This window comes from Cannabis sativa, chromosome 8 (assembly GCF_029168945.1).
Source record: "Cannabis sativa cultivar Pink pepper isolate KNU-18-1 chromosome 8, ASM2916894v1, whole genome shotgun sequence".
Classification (NCBI taxonomy): Eukaryota; Viridiplantae; Streptophyta; class Magnoliopsida; order Rosales; family Cannabaceae; genus Cannabis; species Cannabis sativa.
In genome coordinates this window covers 48,445,335-48,462,022 of record NC_083608.1, presented here as the reverse complement: position 1 = coordinate 48,462,022, position 16,688 = coordinate 48,445,335, and the positions used below count along the sequence as shown (strand labels likewise).

Here is a 16,688-nt window from a genome sequence, read left to right as displayed (position 1 = left end):
GAGGTTTAATTTAATAATAAATTAGGCATTGAAGTTCGAAATTGTCTTGTCAAGGATTGGAGTGATCATATAGTAAATTGAACCATCTTTATATTTAAATCCTAACCGTCAAATATATCTAGCAAGCAAGCAAGCAAGCATGATCTGATCAATTATAATGAATGAACTGAAGGCTAGTACATTTATATAGCTTAATTGGTCCCATAATGGCACTACTGCAAAAACAAGCTTGTAACTGTAGTTGTTATTTTGAGAAGTATCGGTATATGTGGATCTACGTGGTGTTCAAACATCACATCTATGTTTACATTTAATTTTAAGAAATACCTACACTGAAATTTTCTCAAATTTCACTTTAAGGCTGGTAATTCTTATATTCGATACAACACGACACAATTTCATTAAGATGGCATTTAAATGTTATTTCAGATCATGTTAATCTTACTCATAATTGCTACAGATTTTTATTTAGTTTAGGTTCCGTTAGGTCACACTTTTGTTTTTGAAAAACAAAAATGCGTTCGGTAATTACTTTTACTTTTTAATTTTAAAAAACAAAAAATAAAAGTGTATTCTGTAAAATTCATTTTTATATTTTGATTTTATTTACGTCGGGTCTAAGTTTGGAGGTCGAATTCGAGTTCAGGTCAGAAGTCGGGTTCAGCGCCAGAGCCATGGAGGGATTTGGGTCCGTGTTTGATCGAAGTTTAAAATATTAATTAAGGAAAAAAAACTATTTAAAAAAATATTGAAAGTAATTTTTTTTTTTTAAAAAAAAAATTTGATTCTCAATTCAAAAATTGAAAAGTAAAAACAATTTTGTAAAAACAGTTTTATAAAACATGTTTTTGAAAAATATTTTCACTTTTTCAATTTTAAAAACAGAAAATTAATTATAAAAGTGTTACCAAACGCCACCTTAGTCTAAAAATTTCTATACATTTGTAAACAAACTTATCTAAGAATTTAAGTGATTTCTAAATTAGATTAAGTCTAGGATATATTAATTATGTTGTACTCTAAAAATATATAGATGTACTTAGATAAAATTCTTTTTAGTAAAAGAAGAATCGAGAAGAAATAATTCTAATTTCTAACTATAAAATGTAAAGGGTGAACAACTATAAATATCCCATCAAAAATTCCAAATAGTGTAACTAACATCCAAACTATCAATAAAACCTACTACTTTCTCATACAATCATCTATAATCCATATATCCACCTATTCTAAACTAATTGTAATTTGTGTTAACGCACAATTTTTGTCAATTAAATAATAGTCAATTTATTCCTCAAATAAAAATATGTGGTCTATCAAATGTTAACAAGTAAATCTCTAAATTCTAATATAAGATACGTAAATATTGTGCTATTACACTAATTAAGATTAATGTTCTTTTTCTGTTATTAACAGAGTATAAACCAACCTCGGCGAAATCCCTGGTAGAACAAATTATACATCGTTGTTCTCTGAGTGGCACTGCACCTTAAAGCATTGTATAATATTAATACATTTGAATGAACACTTTTTGAGCCTAGATAGGATAAATACACACATGGATGATAATTATACACAAAACTGTCTTTGCATCCAAATTCAAAACAGATGTTCACCTCTTCCTTCGTTTCTTTCTCAGGTAAGGCATGGCTTGTAGAGTTCCCACAGGATTCATCTCTGGCGACAACCCACGTGATTTTGACTGTTCATCATTCGCTGCGGATTTTGCCTGATCAATAATTGGCTCTGAAACACATGCCTCTGTGCTCTCCATTCCAGAACAATGGAAAAGATACGAATTGTCTAAGACAGCAGCTGGACCTTGCCCAGAAATGCTACTGTCATCTGGGCCGGTTTCACTTTCTTCCATGCAAAACCCTCCTCCAGTCTTATAGTATTCTTCACAAACATCAGACTCAAGATGGGAAACACCAAGTTGGCTCACACTTGGTTGGTCATTTTCTCCGCTATCTGGACAGAAACCCCCACCTTCTTCAAGATAGTCTCCATCCAAGCCGTTTCTGGGAGAAGGATTTTCAACATCATGCTTTTCATTTTGACCAAGACTAGAATTAGCATTTTCAAATAAATCTCTTTCTGATGCCTCGCCATCAAATAATTTGTCATGATCATCAATGTCTGAGTCATTTGCGGTGTAGCTTACAGGCTTCCGCAATCGTGATGACTGAGAGGCATGAAAAGATCAATGGTAAGTGTCAAAAGAGTGGCGATAGAATAGTTAGAACTGGGGATATATATTACGAAATGAAGCAATATGCTGTGAGAGAGACTTGTTCAGGATATCACTCTCAAAATATTTATGTTACCTCTGTACTTATTTTCACTCAAAATCTCAAACAGATTAAGCACGGCCTCAAAAGAAAAATATAACAGTAAAAGGGCAAAAGATTAGCATAAATCAACTTGTGGTGTAAATTTCTCATATTCTGGTGTTCTTTATTGAGCTTACCTTTCGCACTTCTAGTGGCTTTTCAAATGTTTCAACTTGAATTTCTTCCACATCATCATCATTCTCATTCTCACCATCACTGGAGCTGGAGCTGGTTTTTGGTACTCCTTTCCCCTTCCCTCTTCCTGCAATCCTACCTCTTCCTCTTCCTCTTCCTCTGCAACTTCCACTCACACGTGATTTCTTACTAATTTCTCCTCTGTCATCTGGTAGTGACGGTGATTCGGACACAAGCCCATCCTTGGGCATCTTTTGTTTCTTTGATTGCTTGGGAGTTGATTTCTTCCTATACTTGCTCTGGTTTCTGGCAACACTTTGCTCTGTTTCCTGTGGAAGTTTCTCTGATTGGTCATCCCCAGATCCATCAGGTCTTTCTCTTTTCTTTTTAGATCCAGAAACTTCTTCTACAACGTCATCCATTAACTCCAAGGATGGTTTTCCAGCAATTCCTTTAACAGCCTTCTTAATTCTCTTGCTTCGAATTTTAGCAAATCTTTCATTGAATGTGTAAAATGCTTCCAAACGTAGTTGAGTCTTCACAAGAAAATGAACAATACATATCAGCATAGAGAGAGTGAGAAAATGAGATCATAAGCCGATGAAAGATAGATGATATGCTCTAATGCAATGGTTAAGATGGTTGTTTAGAATGCTAGTATTTTTGTGTTTAAGAGAGAAGCAGATTCAGCTTCACCAACTGCATTTTCACAATTTTTTGTATTCTGTCAATCCTATGTTCCTAACCATTCTTAGCAATAAGTTTTTAGGGACAGAGAAATGGCAAGTTCACGACCTCATGTTTATTGTACTCCTTCAGAACAGGTAGTAATAAATCATCTGCCTTCTGGCTACCCCAGCAAAATTTGTCCCAACACAATCTGCATTCCACAGAACCGATCAGGAAATAAGTAGCTTATAGTTACCAAAACAAAACTCAAGCTACTTGGAGTAAAATGTAAGAATTACAGTGGATTTGTTCATTTACTCCAATGTCTCTAAATTATAAACAAGGTCAGATCGAAAATAATGCCGAAAAAGTGATGAATTCTGTCTCTAGAAAATGAAGACATGCTTGTAACTCTCTGTTTTTCAAAGACATGACTCAATTTCCATAAAATAAGAGGATTAACTGTCTGTGACACTAGAAAGAAACTGTGGATGGAAAGACTGCCATCCTAAACGCCAAACTTTATGAAACTTAAAGGAGAATTAACTTACTTGCGAAGAACAAAATGATCAGGCTTTCCCCATGTGAAAGGCTCGGTTGACTTATCTACTTGAGGACAAATGTAAGCAGAAATAACAGCTTCACTAGGAAATATCGGAGGTATATGCCAGTTTTTGCTCACTTTTCTCTACACAATAAATTTTTAAAGTATCAGTAATGAAAAGACATGAGTTTGTACACAAAAAAAAAAAAAAAACACAAAGAAAGAAAACACCTAAGGAATCATCTCTTACATGCTTATCCATAAATATTTTCTTTATGTCCTGAGTATGATCGGCAGACTGCTGTTCTTGATCCTCAGAAATGTTTTCATGAGATGCAGATGCTTCTTCCATTTTGCTTTTTGAATTTTTCACGTTATTGCCAATTTTTAACCCTTTTTTCTTTGCAATTGAATCTTTTTCGTTATCAAACTTCCCCAATATAGTAGGATCCGGTGATTCAATCCAGTCCCGGAATTTTTGGAGGCCATCTTCCTCAGGAAACGCATTTACAACCTCAATAGCATTAACAATGCCTATACCACTATAACAGAAAGAAGACTAATAGATTCAAAATCAATTACTTTAATCAAGTAACTGTATGAAAGCAGATGATAGGAATACCAAACCTGCCGGATTTTTTAAATATATGTGATAGTGATTCCTAGATAAGTAGGACTGCAGTATAAGATACCCATGCGTATAGAAAATGCATAACAACGTGGCATGATCTCATGAGAAATTAAATGCAGCTGGCAATTACCTGACACCTTCAGTATAATCACTACCAAGAAGAAGTGCCATGCGAATCAACTGCTCTCTTGTTAGACCAAGCTCCTTCTCAATGTCCTGTTGGAAATGTACCATTAGAAGAATCGAATTTTTTAAAAAAATAGTTACTACAATCAATTCTTTTGAGAAAAGATATATAGAAATCAAAAGAATAATTATAAGCACATCCAGAAACAGAATATTATCTATTTGGACATATAAAAAATCACGCTAAGCATAAACTCTTCATCCCTTATACCTTCATGAAGTATGTCTCAACATATTTTCTATCATCAAATATATTCTTGTAAACACTTCGTGCTCCAAACAAGAAAACATCTGAGTCATCAGTCACAACACCATCAACAAGGTTTGCTAGCTCCATATAAGCACACTGTGCTTCGGCCTCCATTGGTGCAATGATATATGGTAATCCAAACATTTGCAGTAGCTCCTACAAAAGAGTCGCATGGGTCAAAAAGTTTAGCAACTCATGCTAACATAAATATAACTTGATGGAAGAGGATTCATAGATAGTATAACAGACCTATAAAAATGATCAGAACAAGACACAAAAAACTAGTAGTAAAAAACACCAAGTGTTTCCAATCCACCAAGAGGAGATGGGATGTCATAACTTGGCATAGTATTTAGGTGGAATGTTCTTTAAGTATCAACATATATGTAAGAACTGATGTGCTAATAGAAAAAATTAAAGTTCCAAACTTGAACACTTTGTTATTGTTTTAAGGAATTGTTCCTCTTGAAATGAAAACAACAAAGTACAGCAGAATTGAACTAATGAATCTGTAAGCTATGTCCATGCCTTACGATCACAACATTATAACCAAAAATCAACAATTTATGACCCACCTGACATTCTGTGAACATCTCACTACTAACAGATTCTGCATTACGTTCCAGCCTACCCTGCTCATCTCCAAGATCCATACGTTCTTGGGCTAAAACTTGAATTTCTTCCTCTAGACTAGCCTCTGTAACTTCAACCCGTAAACCATCATTGTTCTTAAATGAAGAATTCTCCAAGCTATGCTCAATTTCTTGGGGAATTTTTTCCTGACCTATCTTTGAAGCTAAATTATCTTCATTCTCAACATCACGTATTAAATCATTTGTCACTGCTTTCGATGAACAGACAGCTTTGCCGGTTGCCTCAACCAAATTGGATGATGTTTTAGCTTCAGTAGCAATTTTCTGATCTTCAACCACATCATCGGGACCGTCATCACACAAAACAGATGAGTGAGAACCACCTTTAGCGAACTTATCAAAAGAGGTAGAGAACCCGTCAACCTTATTAGAAGTACAGAGAAGACCTTCCCCAGCCACATTGACTTCTTTTACTTTTACAGGAGCAACATATTCTGCATGTGGTGCTTGTGCTTCGTTGGACAAATTAGCACTTTTATTTGCATCTTGCATGGGTTGTTCCATAGAACTGATGCGAACTTCACATGGTGACCCAATCATTATCCTCGAATTATCAGGATTACCAGAAGAATCAGAGGTTTTTGAGATACTTACAAGATCCACATCATTCAGAGTTTCAACGTTACCCAAAATTTTACAAGTTAATCTGTTTTGTTTTGTACAATCATTCCCTGGAGAAACTGGCCCTTCTACCCTGTCTTCTGAGTCAGTAATCCCATTACCTTCACTAGAATATCCATTGGCAATTTCCAGTTTGTCATCTTCAGGCATTGCAAAATTAGATTTCTGAGCATCTAAATCCTCCAGACTTCTCCTTATTGCCTCCTGCAATTCAGCATTTTCTTCTAAATTACCTTTGGAAGTTGCCTTTTTTGAATCAGAGGAAGCATGTTCAGTAAATTCACACACTCCTTCCTCCCATTCCACTTCACTATCATCAATGCTATTGCCTTTACAAGGGAGTTCAGTTCTGAGGTTAACATCATCTGAGAAACTTTTATCTTTCGCCTCAGTAGTACCTTCCTCCCAGGAACAGTCTGAATCAGAACTACAAGACATGTTCCTTGATGACATGATATTATCAGACGATAGTTTAAGAGGATTTTCTTCTACTAAACGAGCAAATATCTCATCATCACCTTCAAAACACTTGATGTCACCATCATCTTCAAAAGAAATCTCCACAGATGCACCATTATTAACCACAGAATCTTCATTTGTACAATCCAATGTAACAGAATCAGCACCACCACAAGAAGTTTCTAAAAATTCTTTACCAGATGAAGTTTCCGGAACTGCATGATTACTTTCATTTATCAAACACTCAACATTCGTCCTCTCATTTTCAATCTCTTTCATCAAGTCCAAATTCCTTTGTAAATCACGGGTCATGCGAATACCCATAGCTCTCACTCTACTTACACGAATTCGCCCTCTCTCATCATGATATGTCTCAATATTGTCATCAAAAGCCCTTCTCGGGTTGTTGGGTTTTGATCCATTCACATTGTTAGACTTAATGGTAGACGCAGGAGCATGCATGACACTTGAAGGATCTTCTTCCTGTTGCTTATCTCCATATTTCTCAGTTCTCGCAGACAGTGCCCTGAGATTATAATCATGCTATATATCACAAAGTCATACAAGATGAGAGCATATAAGTAAGAAGGATATAATGACTCACTGTTTATCACCGGTGAAAGATGATGAGAAGATAAATTCTCTGTTAGATTCAGATGCTATTCGGGAAGTCTGTACACCATCTACTCCTCTTCCAGAAGCAACCTTTTGCACTTGATCTATCTCCCGGCGGAAAGCAACAGTCTTAAGATATGCTTCTATCTGTAACTCAGAAAACTTTGCAGGGTCCTAAATGTAGATAAAAATGACCATATATTAGATGATCCAAAACGTGTATGGGCAAGTACCAACCAGAGTATCATATTATCAATATTTATTTTAGAACAAAGCAACACTAGTTGCATTGATATAATTGCCTTTAAGGACCTACCTTCTTGACCTTTTGATACTTCTGCCTGTTTTCAGCCATCAGTCTTTCTCTAATCTACAAAGACAGACATAATGTCAGTGTTACAGACCTCACTGGAAATAAATACACACAATTACATAAAAATGTAGCTTACTTGAACAAGAAGGTCAAGTTGCATTGATGGAGGCAAAGCAGCTAGTATGGAAGGATCAACTTCACCATCCATTGCTGGCTGCAAAATAATAAAACAACCATGTGAAAAGAAATTAAAACAACTCATCACAATTACACCCAGGATGAAACTACCATTTCTAAAAACAATTTCACCTCATAACTTAAAAACCAACAAGAAAATTGCCAAATGTTTTTAGGTATTAACTTCAACTAAACCTTGCAGGTGTAGAGACAATGAAAGCTTCAGTTAGCAGATGGTGGGCAATTTGCTTACTTCAAGTACAACATTGTTTCCAGATTTCCAATCAGAAAATCATCAAGTCTTAAGGTATTCATGCAACATAAACAATTAAATATAACAGAGGCATTGACTTTAATGACAATGGATTATATACACTTGGGTATTATGGGGATACTAATTACCAGTATCATCTCTTCATCACCATTCTCATCTTCATCCATATCACCATCCTCCTCAACGGGATAAGGAGTAGTAGATGTTGATGCTTTGTTATAAAAACTCCAACTTTCTTCTTCCATGAGAGATGCTGCCAACCTAAATCACTCAAAGAGCAATCATCAATGCCCATCACTTGCTTAGTTGAAAGTCTGGTACAAGTATGTATGCAGCTTACATTTCATCTAACTTCTCCTGGTTGAGACTGCTTGACACCACATTGTCCCTCCCTACATTGATCCCTGCTTCATCTAGCATGATCTTCTTACCCTTATCAACATTATCCTGCTTCTGTTTCTAGTTTCAAAAATCGTTCACAGTTACTAAGCTGTCACTTTCCTAGTTACAAAGAAGAATTGCATGGAAGCAAACCTGCTTCAGATCAAGTTGCAGAGACGGTGTTAAAGCATCTAATACAGCTGGATCAACTCCACCATGCATATCTGGCTGGTCAGAAATAGTGAAATTTGCATCATAAACCAATTATAACAAAGAAAATAAGCACCTACGCAAACAAGAGTGTTTTTCTTTCTTTTTTTTGCTGGCCGAGCAGATAGGATGCTTTTTCCTTTTGCTGGCTGAGCAGATAGAACCCTTGAAAAAGGACTTTACCCAATTAACTTTATATTTACTCATGCTACCACTGAACCCTATTATATTTTGAAGGTGATAGTAGGTAGGTCCCCAGAACTAAAATCTCATGTACCCAATCCATGGGTTGGACCACTAGACCTCCAACTCAAAATGTAGTTTCTCAATTCTTACTAAATGGACTATGGAAACACGTAATAATTAACTGGAAATTCAACAAAAAATTTAGGTTAACAAACATGATAACAAAAACTTAAGTAACAGACCAAATGGTTTACAAAAAATGGAATACATACTAGTATCATTTCCTCATCATCCCAACCATCTTCCTCAAAAGGAATAGAAGTAGACTTTGTTGAGTTGCTAGCTAAATCGTCTTCCATAATAGATGCAGCCAGCCTATTATTCATCAAAATAATTATAAGACCAGACCACGTACAAAAATACAAAAGTTACAAATATAATTTTGTATTAGGCTCACATTTCATCCAGCTTTTCCTGATTGCAATTAATGGAGCTCACATCCTCTTTCCCAAAATCATTGCCTACCAAGTTGTCCTGATCACTCAAAACCTTCTTACCCTTGGCATCATTCTTTTGCCTCTGATTCTTAATGCCCTCTGCTATCTCTTTCAGCTTCATCGCCTTAAGCTATTAAGACAAATCAAAGAATAATAAAAAGTTAATAATAAGGCATTAAATCAGAGGCTCTTTTAAATAGTTTACCTTAACAATATCTACCAATAATAACAAAGTACAAAATCCACTTCCAAGTTTACACATTGCTTATTCATTTGGACCAAAAAGCAAAACGAAATTCTTGGTAAAATCCATTAAACAAATGCGTAGGTTGATAATAGACGTGTTCTTCAATGTCCCGTAGCTGGAAATGAACCGACCGACATGCCATGTTTAAATGGACAGGGACACGTGTCCGCATTCTCAATCAATCTCTTACACATGAAAAGAATGAGTGATGCACTCACACGCAGAAAATTACAATCATGAAAGGAAAAAATGATCCCAATGCCAACTCTAGATTCACAAAAAGGGTCTTTGAGAACCAAATTGCTGTTGAAACTAAACGTCAAATTCCCAACTTAATAATTTATATTTGAACTCCAAATCACTCTTCTACTAATAACAATCATATTAGCACAGAAAGTTGGAAATGAATTGAGGGGAAACTCACATGGTTAAGCAACAATTTCTCGGCAGTTTTTCGGAGTTTAGCCTGAGCATTCTCACGCATTCTTCGTCTCGCAATGACGGTTCGGCGCTTGAGTGCCGGAGTTCCACCATCGAAGACAAAGACAGGCTTGGTCCGTAGGTACAAAAGCTTGCAAATCCTGCGAAAGAATCCAAGCAAATGAGCGTTCCTTATCATCTCTCCCTTTTCGTCCCTCATCGCCTTCATGAACTGCACCATCCATATACTGGCATCTGTCAACAAAATCAAATTGAAACAAGTTTCGTTCAGTAATCGAGCAACGATGCAGTTAGGGTTAGGGTTAGGAGATGATAGGCTTTAATTACCGATGGCAAGCTTCTTTCCGGATAGGGTTTCAACGGAGACGCGGCGACCGACGGGGGCCAGTAATTCCCAAAGACCGTGAACTCCCATTTCGCTCGGCTGACGACGACGACGACTCTCCTCAACTTTCAGTTTATTTATTGCCGCCAATTAATTTTTATACCACCAAAAAGTCCGTTTGGAAGTTGGAACTTAAACTACACTACGACGTCGTATTACTCGTGGTCTTCAATTACAATCGATTTTTTTTAGAGTGAAAAAAAAGACACAAATATTTTAGAAAATTTTATTTGCACCCTACTATAAAAAAAAAATAACTTAATTTTATTTTTAAAATTTACTTTTGTTATTTTTCTAAAATTTTCTTTTCAACTTTATTCCATTTCATAAGTTTGTATACTTTATAGTTTAGGGTGGTTCTACAATGTACCCCTTTTAAAGGGCGTACTGATGCACCCTTAACTTATTTCGGTATTCAGAAGAATTTTTTAGTCTAATTTTTTAATCATATTCATGTACGTTATATCTATTTAAGATATCCTGCAAAATTTTGAGAAACTCAGAATAATTTACAATATAGAAAACAATGTTCAAAGAGTCTATTTTACACGCGTATAAAATAAAACAGTCACGCGTGCAACACACTATTTGAACGTAGTTTTCGGCATGTGTAATTTTTCCGAATTTCTTAAAATTTTGCAGGATATCTTAAATAACTATAACGTACATGACTATGAGAAAAAATTTGACCAAAAAATTATTTCGGATGCTAAAACAGATAGGGGTGTATCAATATATCCATTTTAAAGGGGTGCATTGTAGAATTTTCCTATAGTTTATATTCTTAAACTACTACAAATAAATTTTTGGGTGATTCTACAATGCATCTCCTTAAAAGGGATGTACTGATACACCCTTAACTTATTTCGGCATCCAGAAAAAGTTTTTTGGCTAATTTTTTTTTCATATTCATGTACGTTATAACTATTTAAGATATCCTACAAATTTTTGAAAAATTCGGAATAATTTACAATATAGAAAACAATGTTCAAACAGTCCATTTTACACGCGCATAAAATAAAATAGTCACGCGTGCAACATACTGTTTGAACATAATTTTCAGTATGTTAAACTTTTCCAAATTTCTTAAAATTTTGCAGGATGTCTTAAATAACTATAACGTACGTGACCATGAGAAAAAATTTGACTAAAAAATTATTTCGGATGCTAAAACAGATAGGGGTGCATCAATATATCCATTTTAAGGGGGTGTATTGTAGAATTTTCCTAAATTTTTTAATTTGGTTGCATAAAATTCATTTTTGATAAGCTTGTAATTTTTTGTCAATTTTTAAAAAAGCTTATAGTAAATCGTCACTTTTCAATATTTTTTTTATTTTATCATATTTAAAGTTGGCTAAATACCATTTTATCATGTGTTTTACAAAAGTTGCCGATTGGACCCTCTGTTTTGTTAAATGACAAAATAAATCATGTATTTTCTAAAATAGTAAAAATAGGACTCTGAGCTTAATTTTCGACAACTTTTTTTTAATAATACAAACAGATATAGAAAATGTAAGATCGGATTATAATTAAATTTTATTTTGATAAAAAATCAATTCAATGTCCTATTTGTACTATTTTAGAAAATACAAGGTCTATTTTGTCATTTAACATAATAGAGAGTTCAATTGATAACTTTTGCAAAACACAGAGTCCAAAATAGTATTTACCCTCTATAATATATTAGAAAAGATTTAAAGTCATTTAGGCCAAAGAGCATTTTTGAAAATCTGAGTTGATTTCTACACTAATCGGAATTCCTGTTGTTTGTGCATAAACCATCCAGAATTTTAGATGGCCCAGGATCCAAATTCCAAGGCCCTTTGATAATGTTTATTGTTGAGTAGAATTGAGGTTTAATTTAGGCGGCGTTTAGTTGGAGATAATGAAATAGAATGGAATGGAAATAAAAATTTTCATTCCATTTCTTTGTTTGGTTGTATATTAAAGTATTGGAATGGAATGACCTTTCCACCATTTTGGTGGAATGACTATTTCATTTTAAAATGTAAGGAAAGACCATTCCAATACATTATGAGAAAAAACATAATAATTTTTTTATCAATTTTTTTTATATATTTTAAAATTTATTTTATTCTATTTCTATTCTTATTTTCATATTCATACCTCACGACGGAAAGAATTGATGACACAACATCATACTGATTCATTCTTATTTTTTTTTTTGAAAATAATACACAAGTCATATTCCTGAAATGACTAATCTAACCACATGCTCTTAACAGTAAGACTCAGAAAGATTTACATATGTACATACATTATACATAAAACGACATTTGACTCTAAAAAGTCAGTCTCTCTCTCTCTCACCAGAAAGAATTACAAAAGAAATTAAAGAAGTTGAAAGTGGCATGCATGCATGGCAGAAATGACAGATAATACTCATGCAATGGACTCGGCATGGAGATATGTCACAAAAAACATTTCCAAGAAGTTAGAAGAACTAGAAAACTCAGAAGATTCTCAATACTTTTTGGCAATAGCAAATGAATATAGGTCTTTGCTTGCTGCTGCATCAGCCCTTTTGGGGAATAACAATGAAGACGATGATCATCAGGAATTCAAACTCAAATTCCTAGACATGACGAATCAAGCCGAGTGTCTTAGCAAACGCGCCGATGAATTTCAGGACAAATACTTCAAGTACAACATTCCATATCTTGGTCATCGTTGTTTCAAGGATTACTTGAAAGATTTGCAAGAGTTCATGACAATTTGGAGTAAAGAAACCGAAAAGGGGAGAAGAAAAGGCGAAAAGAGTTTGATTGAGTGGATGCAACAACTTAATCAATCTCAAAGAAAGACTACTTTTGAGGAAATGAAGAAAGTTGTGATTGATCTTGGCACACATATCTCTTATGTTATCAGTGATTTTCTTTTTGTGGTGACGGTTTTGGGTGATAGGATAAACCTAATGAACAATCTTGATTATTTCAAGGCTATGATAAAACTCTTAAATGTTGAGAAAAATGGTAATGATTCCATTGTGATCAAGGCATTCTTATGTGTGATTCACTTAGTAGAAAAAACAATTAGAAAGAACAAGCAGAGTTTCATTGTGAACGAAGTACCAAAGAATGATGTTGGCATAGAATTCGAGGTCTTTCGAATGATCCTCAAAGAAGTTTTGCGCCTTGAAGTCGCTCTTCGTTGCCCCGACTTGCCTATGGTGTTGACAGATGAGGTGTACTTATGTATGAGAACTCACCTCAGAAGTTTCTTTGAGATCAAATTGAGGGATGTAAGCTTCAAGATGGAAGCTCTTTCATTGCCTGTTATTAGCCATAAAGAGAGAAGGAAATTGAGTTTTGCTAAGGAAACAATAGGTATTGGGATTCAAAATATATGGAACAAACTTGATCTTTGATTAATCATGCTAATTAAGATTATGATTGTATCAAACTATTGTTTTTTTCCTTTTGATTAGTGATCTTTATTAGTTGTTGAATACTTAAGATAGAATGTTAAACTTTATTATGATGGAATGAGAATTGATGGTTGAGTCTTTTTGGTCAAGTTTTCTGTACAAATTAGAGAAACAAAGGTAGAATGTTACAATATTAAACTTGATTATTCATAGTAATTTGGTAATTAAGAGTACAAATTATATAAAGAAAATTTATCAATATCAGATCTAAAATAAGTATTATCTTACTACATTAGTCTTTTGAAAGGAGGTTAATATTTTGAGTTTTCCCCCAAAACTTATTCTCTATCTTTATGTAATTCCTTATAGTTTTAGTGTTGTTCTTACTCGAATTCGGCCATCTTCACCTTCCAAAAAATCATATTTGGTTGGAATATCAGAATAAAAAATCAAGCAATTTTATCTTTTCAATTAGATGGATGAACATAAAACATGTAAAACCAATAAATTAACTTTGAAATTTATATATGGCTTATTACAGCATCAAATGTGCAGAAATGATATTTGAAACTATATATGATCCAATCTGTACCAATCAAAACTCTTACTGCTGTCTCATTCAGATTCTTCCTACTTTACTATTTCAAAACTTAACTAAATAAATTATTGATTAAGTACTTCAAATTATTACATTTGAATATAAACGATTCGCTTAAGTTAGCCTCAATTTATGTTTAGTTGAGTAATTGACTAATTTGTAATTCTAAACAATGAAATTAATCATTAATTCATCAATATGGAGAAACTGACAATAAAAAATAAAATAAAAAGATATTTAAATAAAAACTACAAGAAAATAAGTTGAGTTTGTAATCAACTAAACCATAACTATCAATGTACCAAAATAAAGTCAAATTAACCAATAATAATGGAAGAAATCACTGAAAAAATGAACCACAAACTCAACAACTTTAGATAATCTTCTGTAGGAATTTTACTTGGTGAAATTCCAAGTTTACCCTACACCACTCAAGAACACAGTCAAAACGACAAGGACAAAATTGTCCTTTAAATCACTTAATATATCAATTCACACGACAACCAAGATTTGGTCGTTTTCACTCGCACGACAAAGGAACTTGTCGTTCCTTACCTGCACGACAGATCGTTTGATCAAAACGATCTGTCGTTCTTCCTCAAATAAAACCAAGAGAGTTCAGAGCAAACCCTAGCTCATTTCTCTCCTCGAACCTTCGAGAGTTTCAAACTCTCTCTCTTTCTCTCTGCCTTCTCTCTGGTTCTCAAACCCTAGAACCAGAGATCTCCCTCGATCTCTCGATCGATCTAACCCAGAAAATCACCCCAGAAACAACACACACACACACATACACAAATATTAGCCAAAACACAGTAGTTTAGAGTAGGAAATCAAACACCAGAAATATAGAGGTTCGCCCTAAAATTAGGGGTACGTCCTCTGATGAGCTCGCCTTGAAGATCGACCTCAGATCTTGCACTATGTGAAGGAATATTACAACAGGTGAGAAATCCAGTCACAGATCGACTGGTATTTCTAAAGTATTCTCTCTTTTGTTTTTCTGTGTTTATTTCTCTCTTATTTTTCTGATTTCTCACACTAACTTTCTTTGTTTCTTTTGCATGAACTTGAAAACAACATCTGGAGCTGAGCAATCTCTCAGATCTGGTAATCTAGGGAATTTTTGCATCTGGTATATTTCATCTCTTCTCTTCTGTTCCTTTTATAGTTGTAGTTCTAGGGTTGATCACAGAACTAGGAGTTAGTTACAACTTCGGTTGTAACTAACAACTAGTTCTTGATCCACTAGAGGCGAAGCCACCTAGGATCTGATTTCTGTTGTATTCAGTTTTCTTTTATTTGTAATTTTCACTTCATCTGTAAAACTGTAATAATAAAGGTTACAGTGAGGTCTAATTTTAACAATTTCCACCTTAGATCTCATCTGTAATCTTTATTATCATAGTTCTTCGTCCTCAAGGGTCTTAGCTCATAGTGGTAGTGGTCATCCACCACTACCAACCCCTAACAAGTCCAAGCAGTGCTTGAACTTGGTTAAGGGTAGCACCTTAGTACCGATATCAGAAGGATTCTCTTCAGTGGGAACTTTCTCTATCTGTACAACCTTCTGTGTCACTTTATCTCGTATAAAGTGATACTTTATTTCCACATGTTTGGTTCTGTCATGAAAGACAGGATTCTTGCACAAGTGGATACAACTTTGGCTGTCTGAATAGATTGTAGGTTCTTCATCTAGGAGTTTAAGTTCATCTAGTAGTCCTTTAAGCCAAATGGCTTCTTTAATAGCCTCTGTAATGCCTACATACTCGGTATTCCGTTGTAGATAATGCTACAACAGTCAGCTTGTACTTTCCACTCGATACAATTTCCCCATAGTGTAAAGAAATAGGCAGAGGGAGATTTTCTACTATCTCTGTCACACCGCATAGTCCGCATCACCGTACCCAAAGGATCATTCCGTTGTTGTCCCTTCTTTTGTAGTTTAATCCCACTTCGTAGATCCCGCAAGTATCTTAGTAACCATTTCATAGCCTCCCAGTGTTGTTTACAGGTTAGCCATGTACTTACTTAGTACACTAATGGCATAGGCTAAGTCAGGTCTGGTGCTTACCATTAGGTACATCACTGATCCCACTGCACTAGAATAAGGCACTTCACTCATAGATTCTTTCTCTGCTGTAGTTTTAGGACATTGCTCCTTGCTTAGGTAGTACTGATTAGTCATAGGTTGCTTAGTTTGCTTTGCATTAGTCATAGAGAAATTCTCTAAGACTTTCTTAATGTAGTTTTTCTGATGTAGCCTTAGTGTCCCATGTTCCCTGTCCCTAGAGATGTTAATGCCTAGGATCTTAGCAAACTTGCCTAAGTCCTTCATCTCAAACTCTTCCCTTAGCCAACCTTTCATTAGGTCAATCCCGGTTCTTTCCTTGCTCACAATGAGCATGTCATCTACATACAGCAGTAAGTAGATGACTTCATCAATCTTAGTGCCTTTGTAGTATAGACAGGTGTCATAATAGCTCCTAGAA

The 16,688-nt window shown here is 34.7% G+C and overlaps 1 protein-coding gene across 5 annotated transcripts; it reads right to left on the bottom strand.

The window, feature by feature from the left end:
* Positions 1-1,321: 1,321 nt before the first annotated feature.
* LOC115699520 (DNA repair protein UVH3) lies at positions 1,322-10,356 on the bottom strand. Of its 5 annotated transcripts, none has more exons than XM_030626978.2 (18): positions 10,150-10,356; positions 9,806-10,056; positions 9,095-9,264; positions 8,910-9,012; positions 8,395-8,469; positions 8,201-8,319; positions 7,989-8,121; positions 7,546-7,623; positions 7,413-7,466; positions 7,086-7,270; positions 5,324-7,007; positions 4,710-4,904; positions 4,443-4,528; positions 3,932-4,223; positions 3,689-3,825; positions 3,264-3,348; positions 2,471-3,004; positions 1,322-2,185 (listed from the first exon to the last, which is right to left on the bottom strand). In XM_030626978.2, the coding sequence occupies exons 1-18, from the start codon at positions 10,235-10,237 to the stop codon at positions 1,613-1,615; spliced, it is 4,842 nt and encodes a 1,613-aa protein (XP_030482838.2). In that variant the 5' UTR covers positions 10,238-10,356; the 3' UTR covers positions 1,322-1,612. The 5 variants fall into 5 exon arrangements, with proteins under 5 accessions (XP_030482838.2, XP_060959006.1, XP_030482839.2 ...); XM_061103023.1 differs by having other exon boundaries at positions 8,201-8,313; positions 10,150-10,310; XM_030626979.2 differs by lacking the exons at positions 9,095-9,264; positions 9,806-10,056; positions 10,150-10,356 and having other exon boundaries at positions 8,395-8,465.
* Positions 10,357-16,688: the final 6,332 nt, after the last annotated feature.

What these genes read in the sequence shown, in the direction of transcription:
- LOC115699520 (XM_030626978.2), bottom strand. Translation starts at nt 10,237, where the DNA reads ATGGGAGTTCACGGTCTTTGGGAATTACTGGCCCCCGTCGGTCGCCGC. An exon ending in ATGATGAGGAAATGATACTA is followed by an intron (nt 8,470 to 8,909) that starts GTATGTATTCCA and finishes ATTTCTGACCAG; the next exon opens with CCAGATATGCATGGTGGAGT. An exon ending in AAATATTTATGGATAAGCAT is followed by an intron (nt 3,826 to 3,931) that starts GTAAGAGATGAT and finishes TTTATTGTGTAG; the next exon opens with AGAAAAGTGAGCAAAAACTG.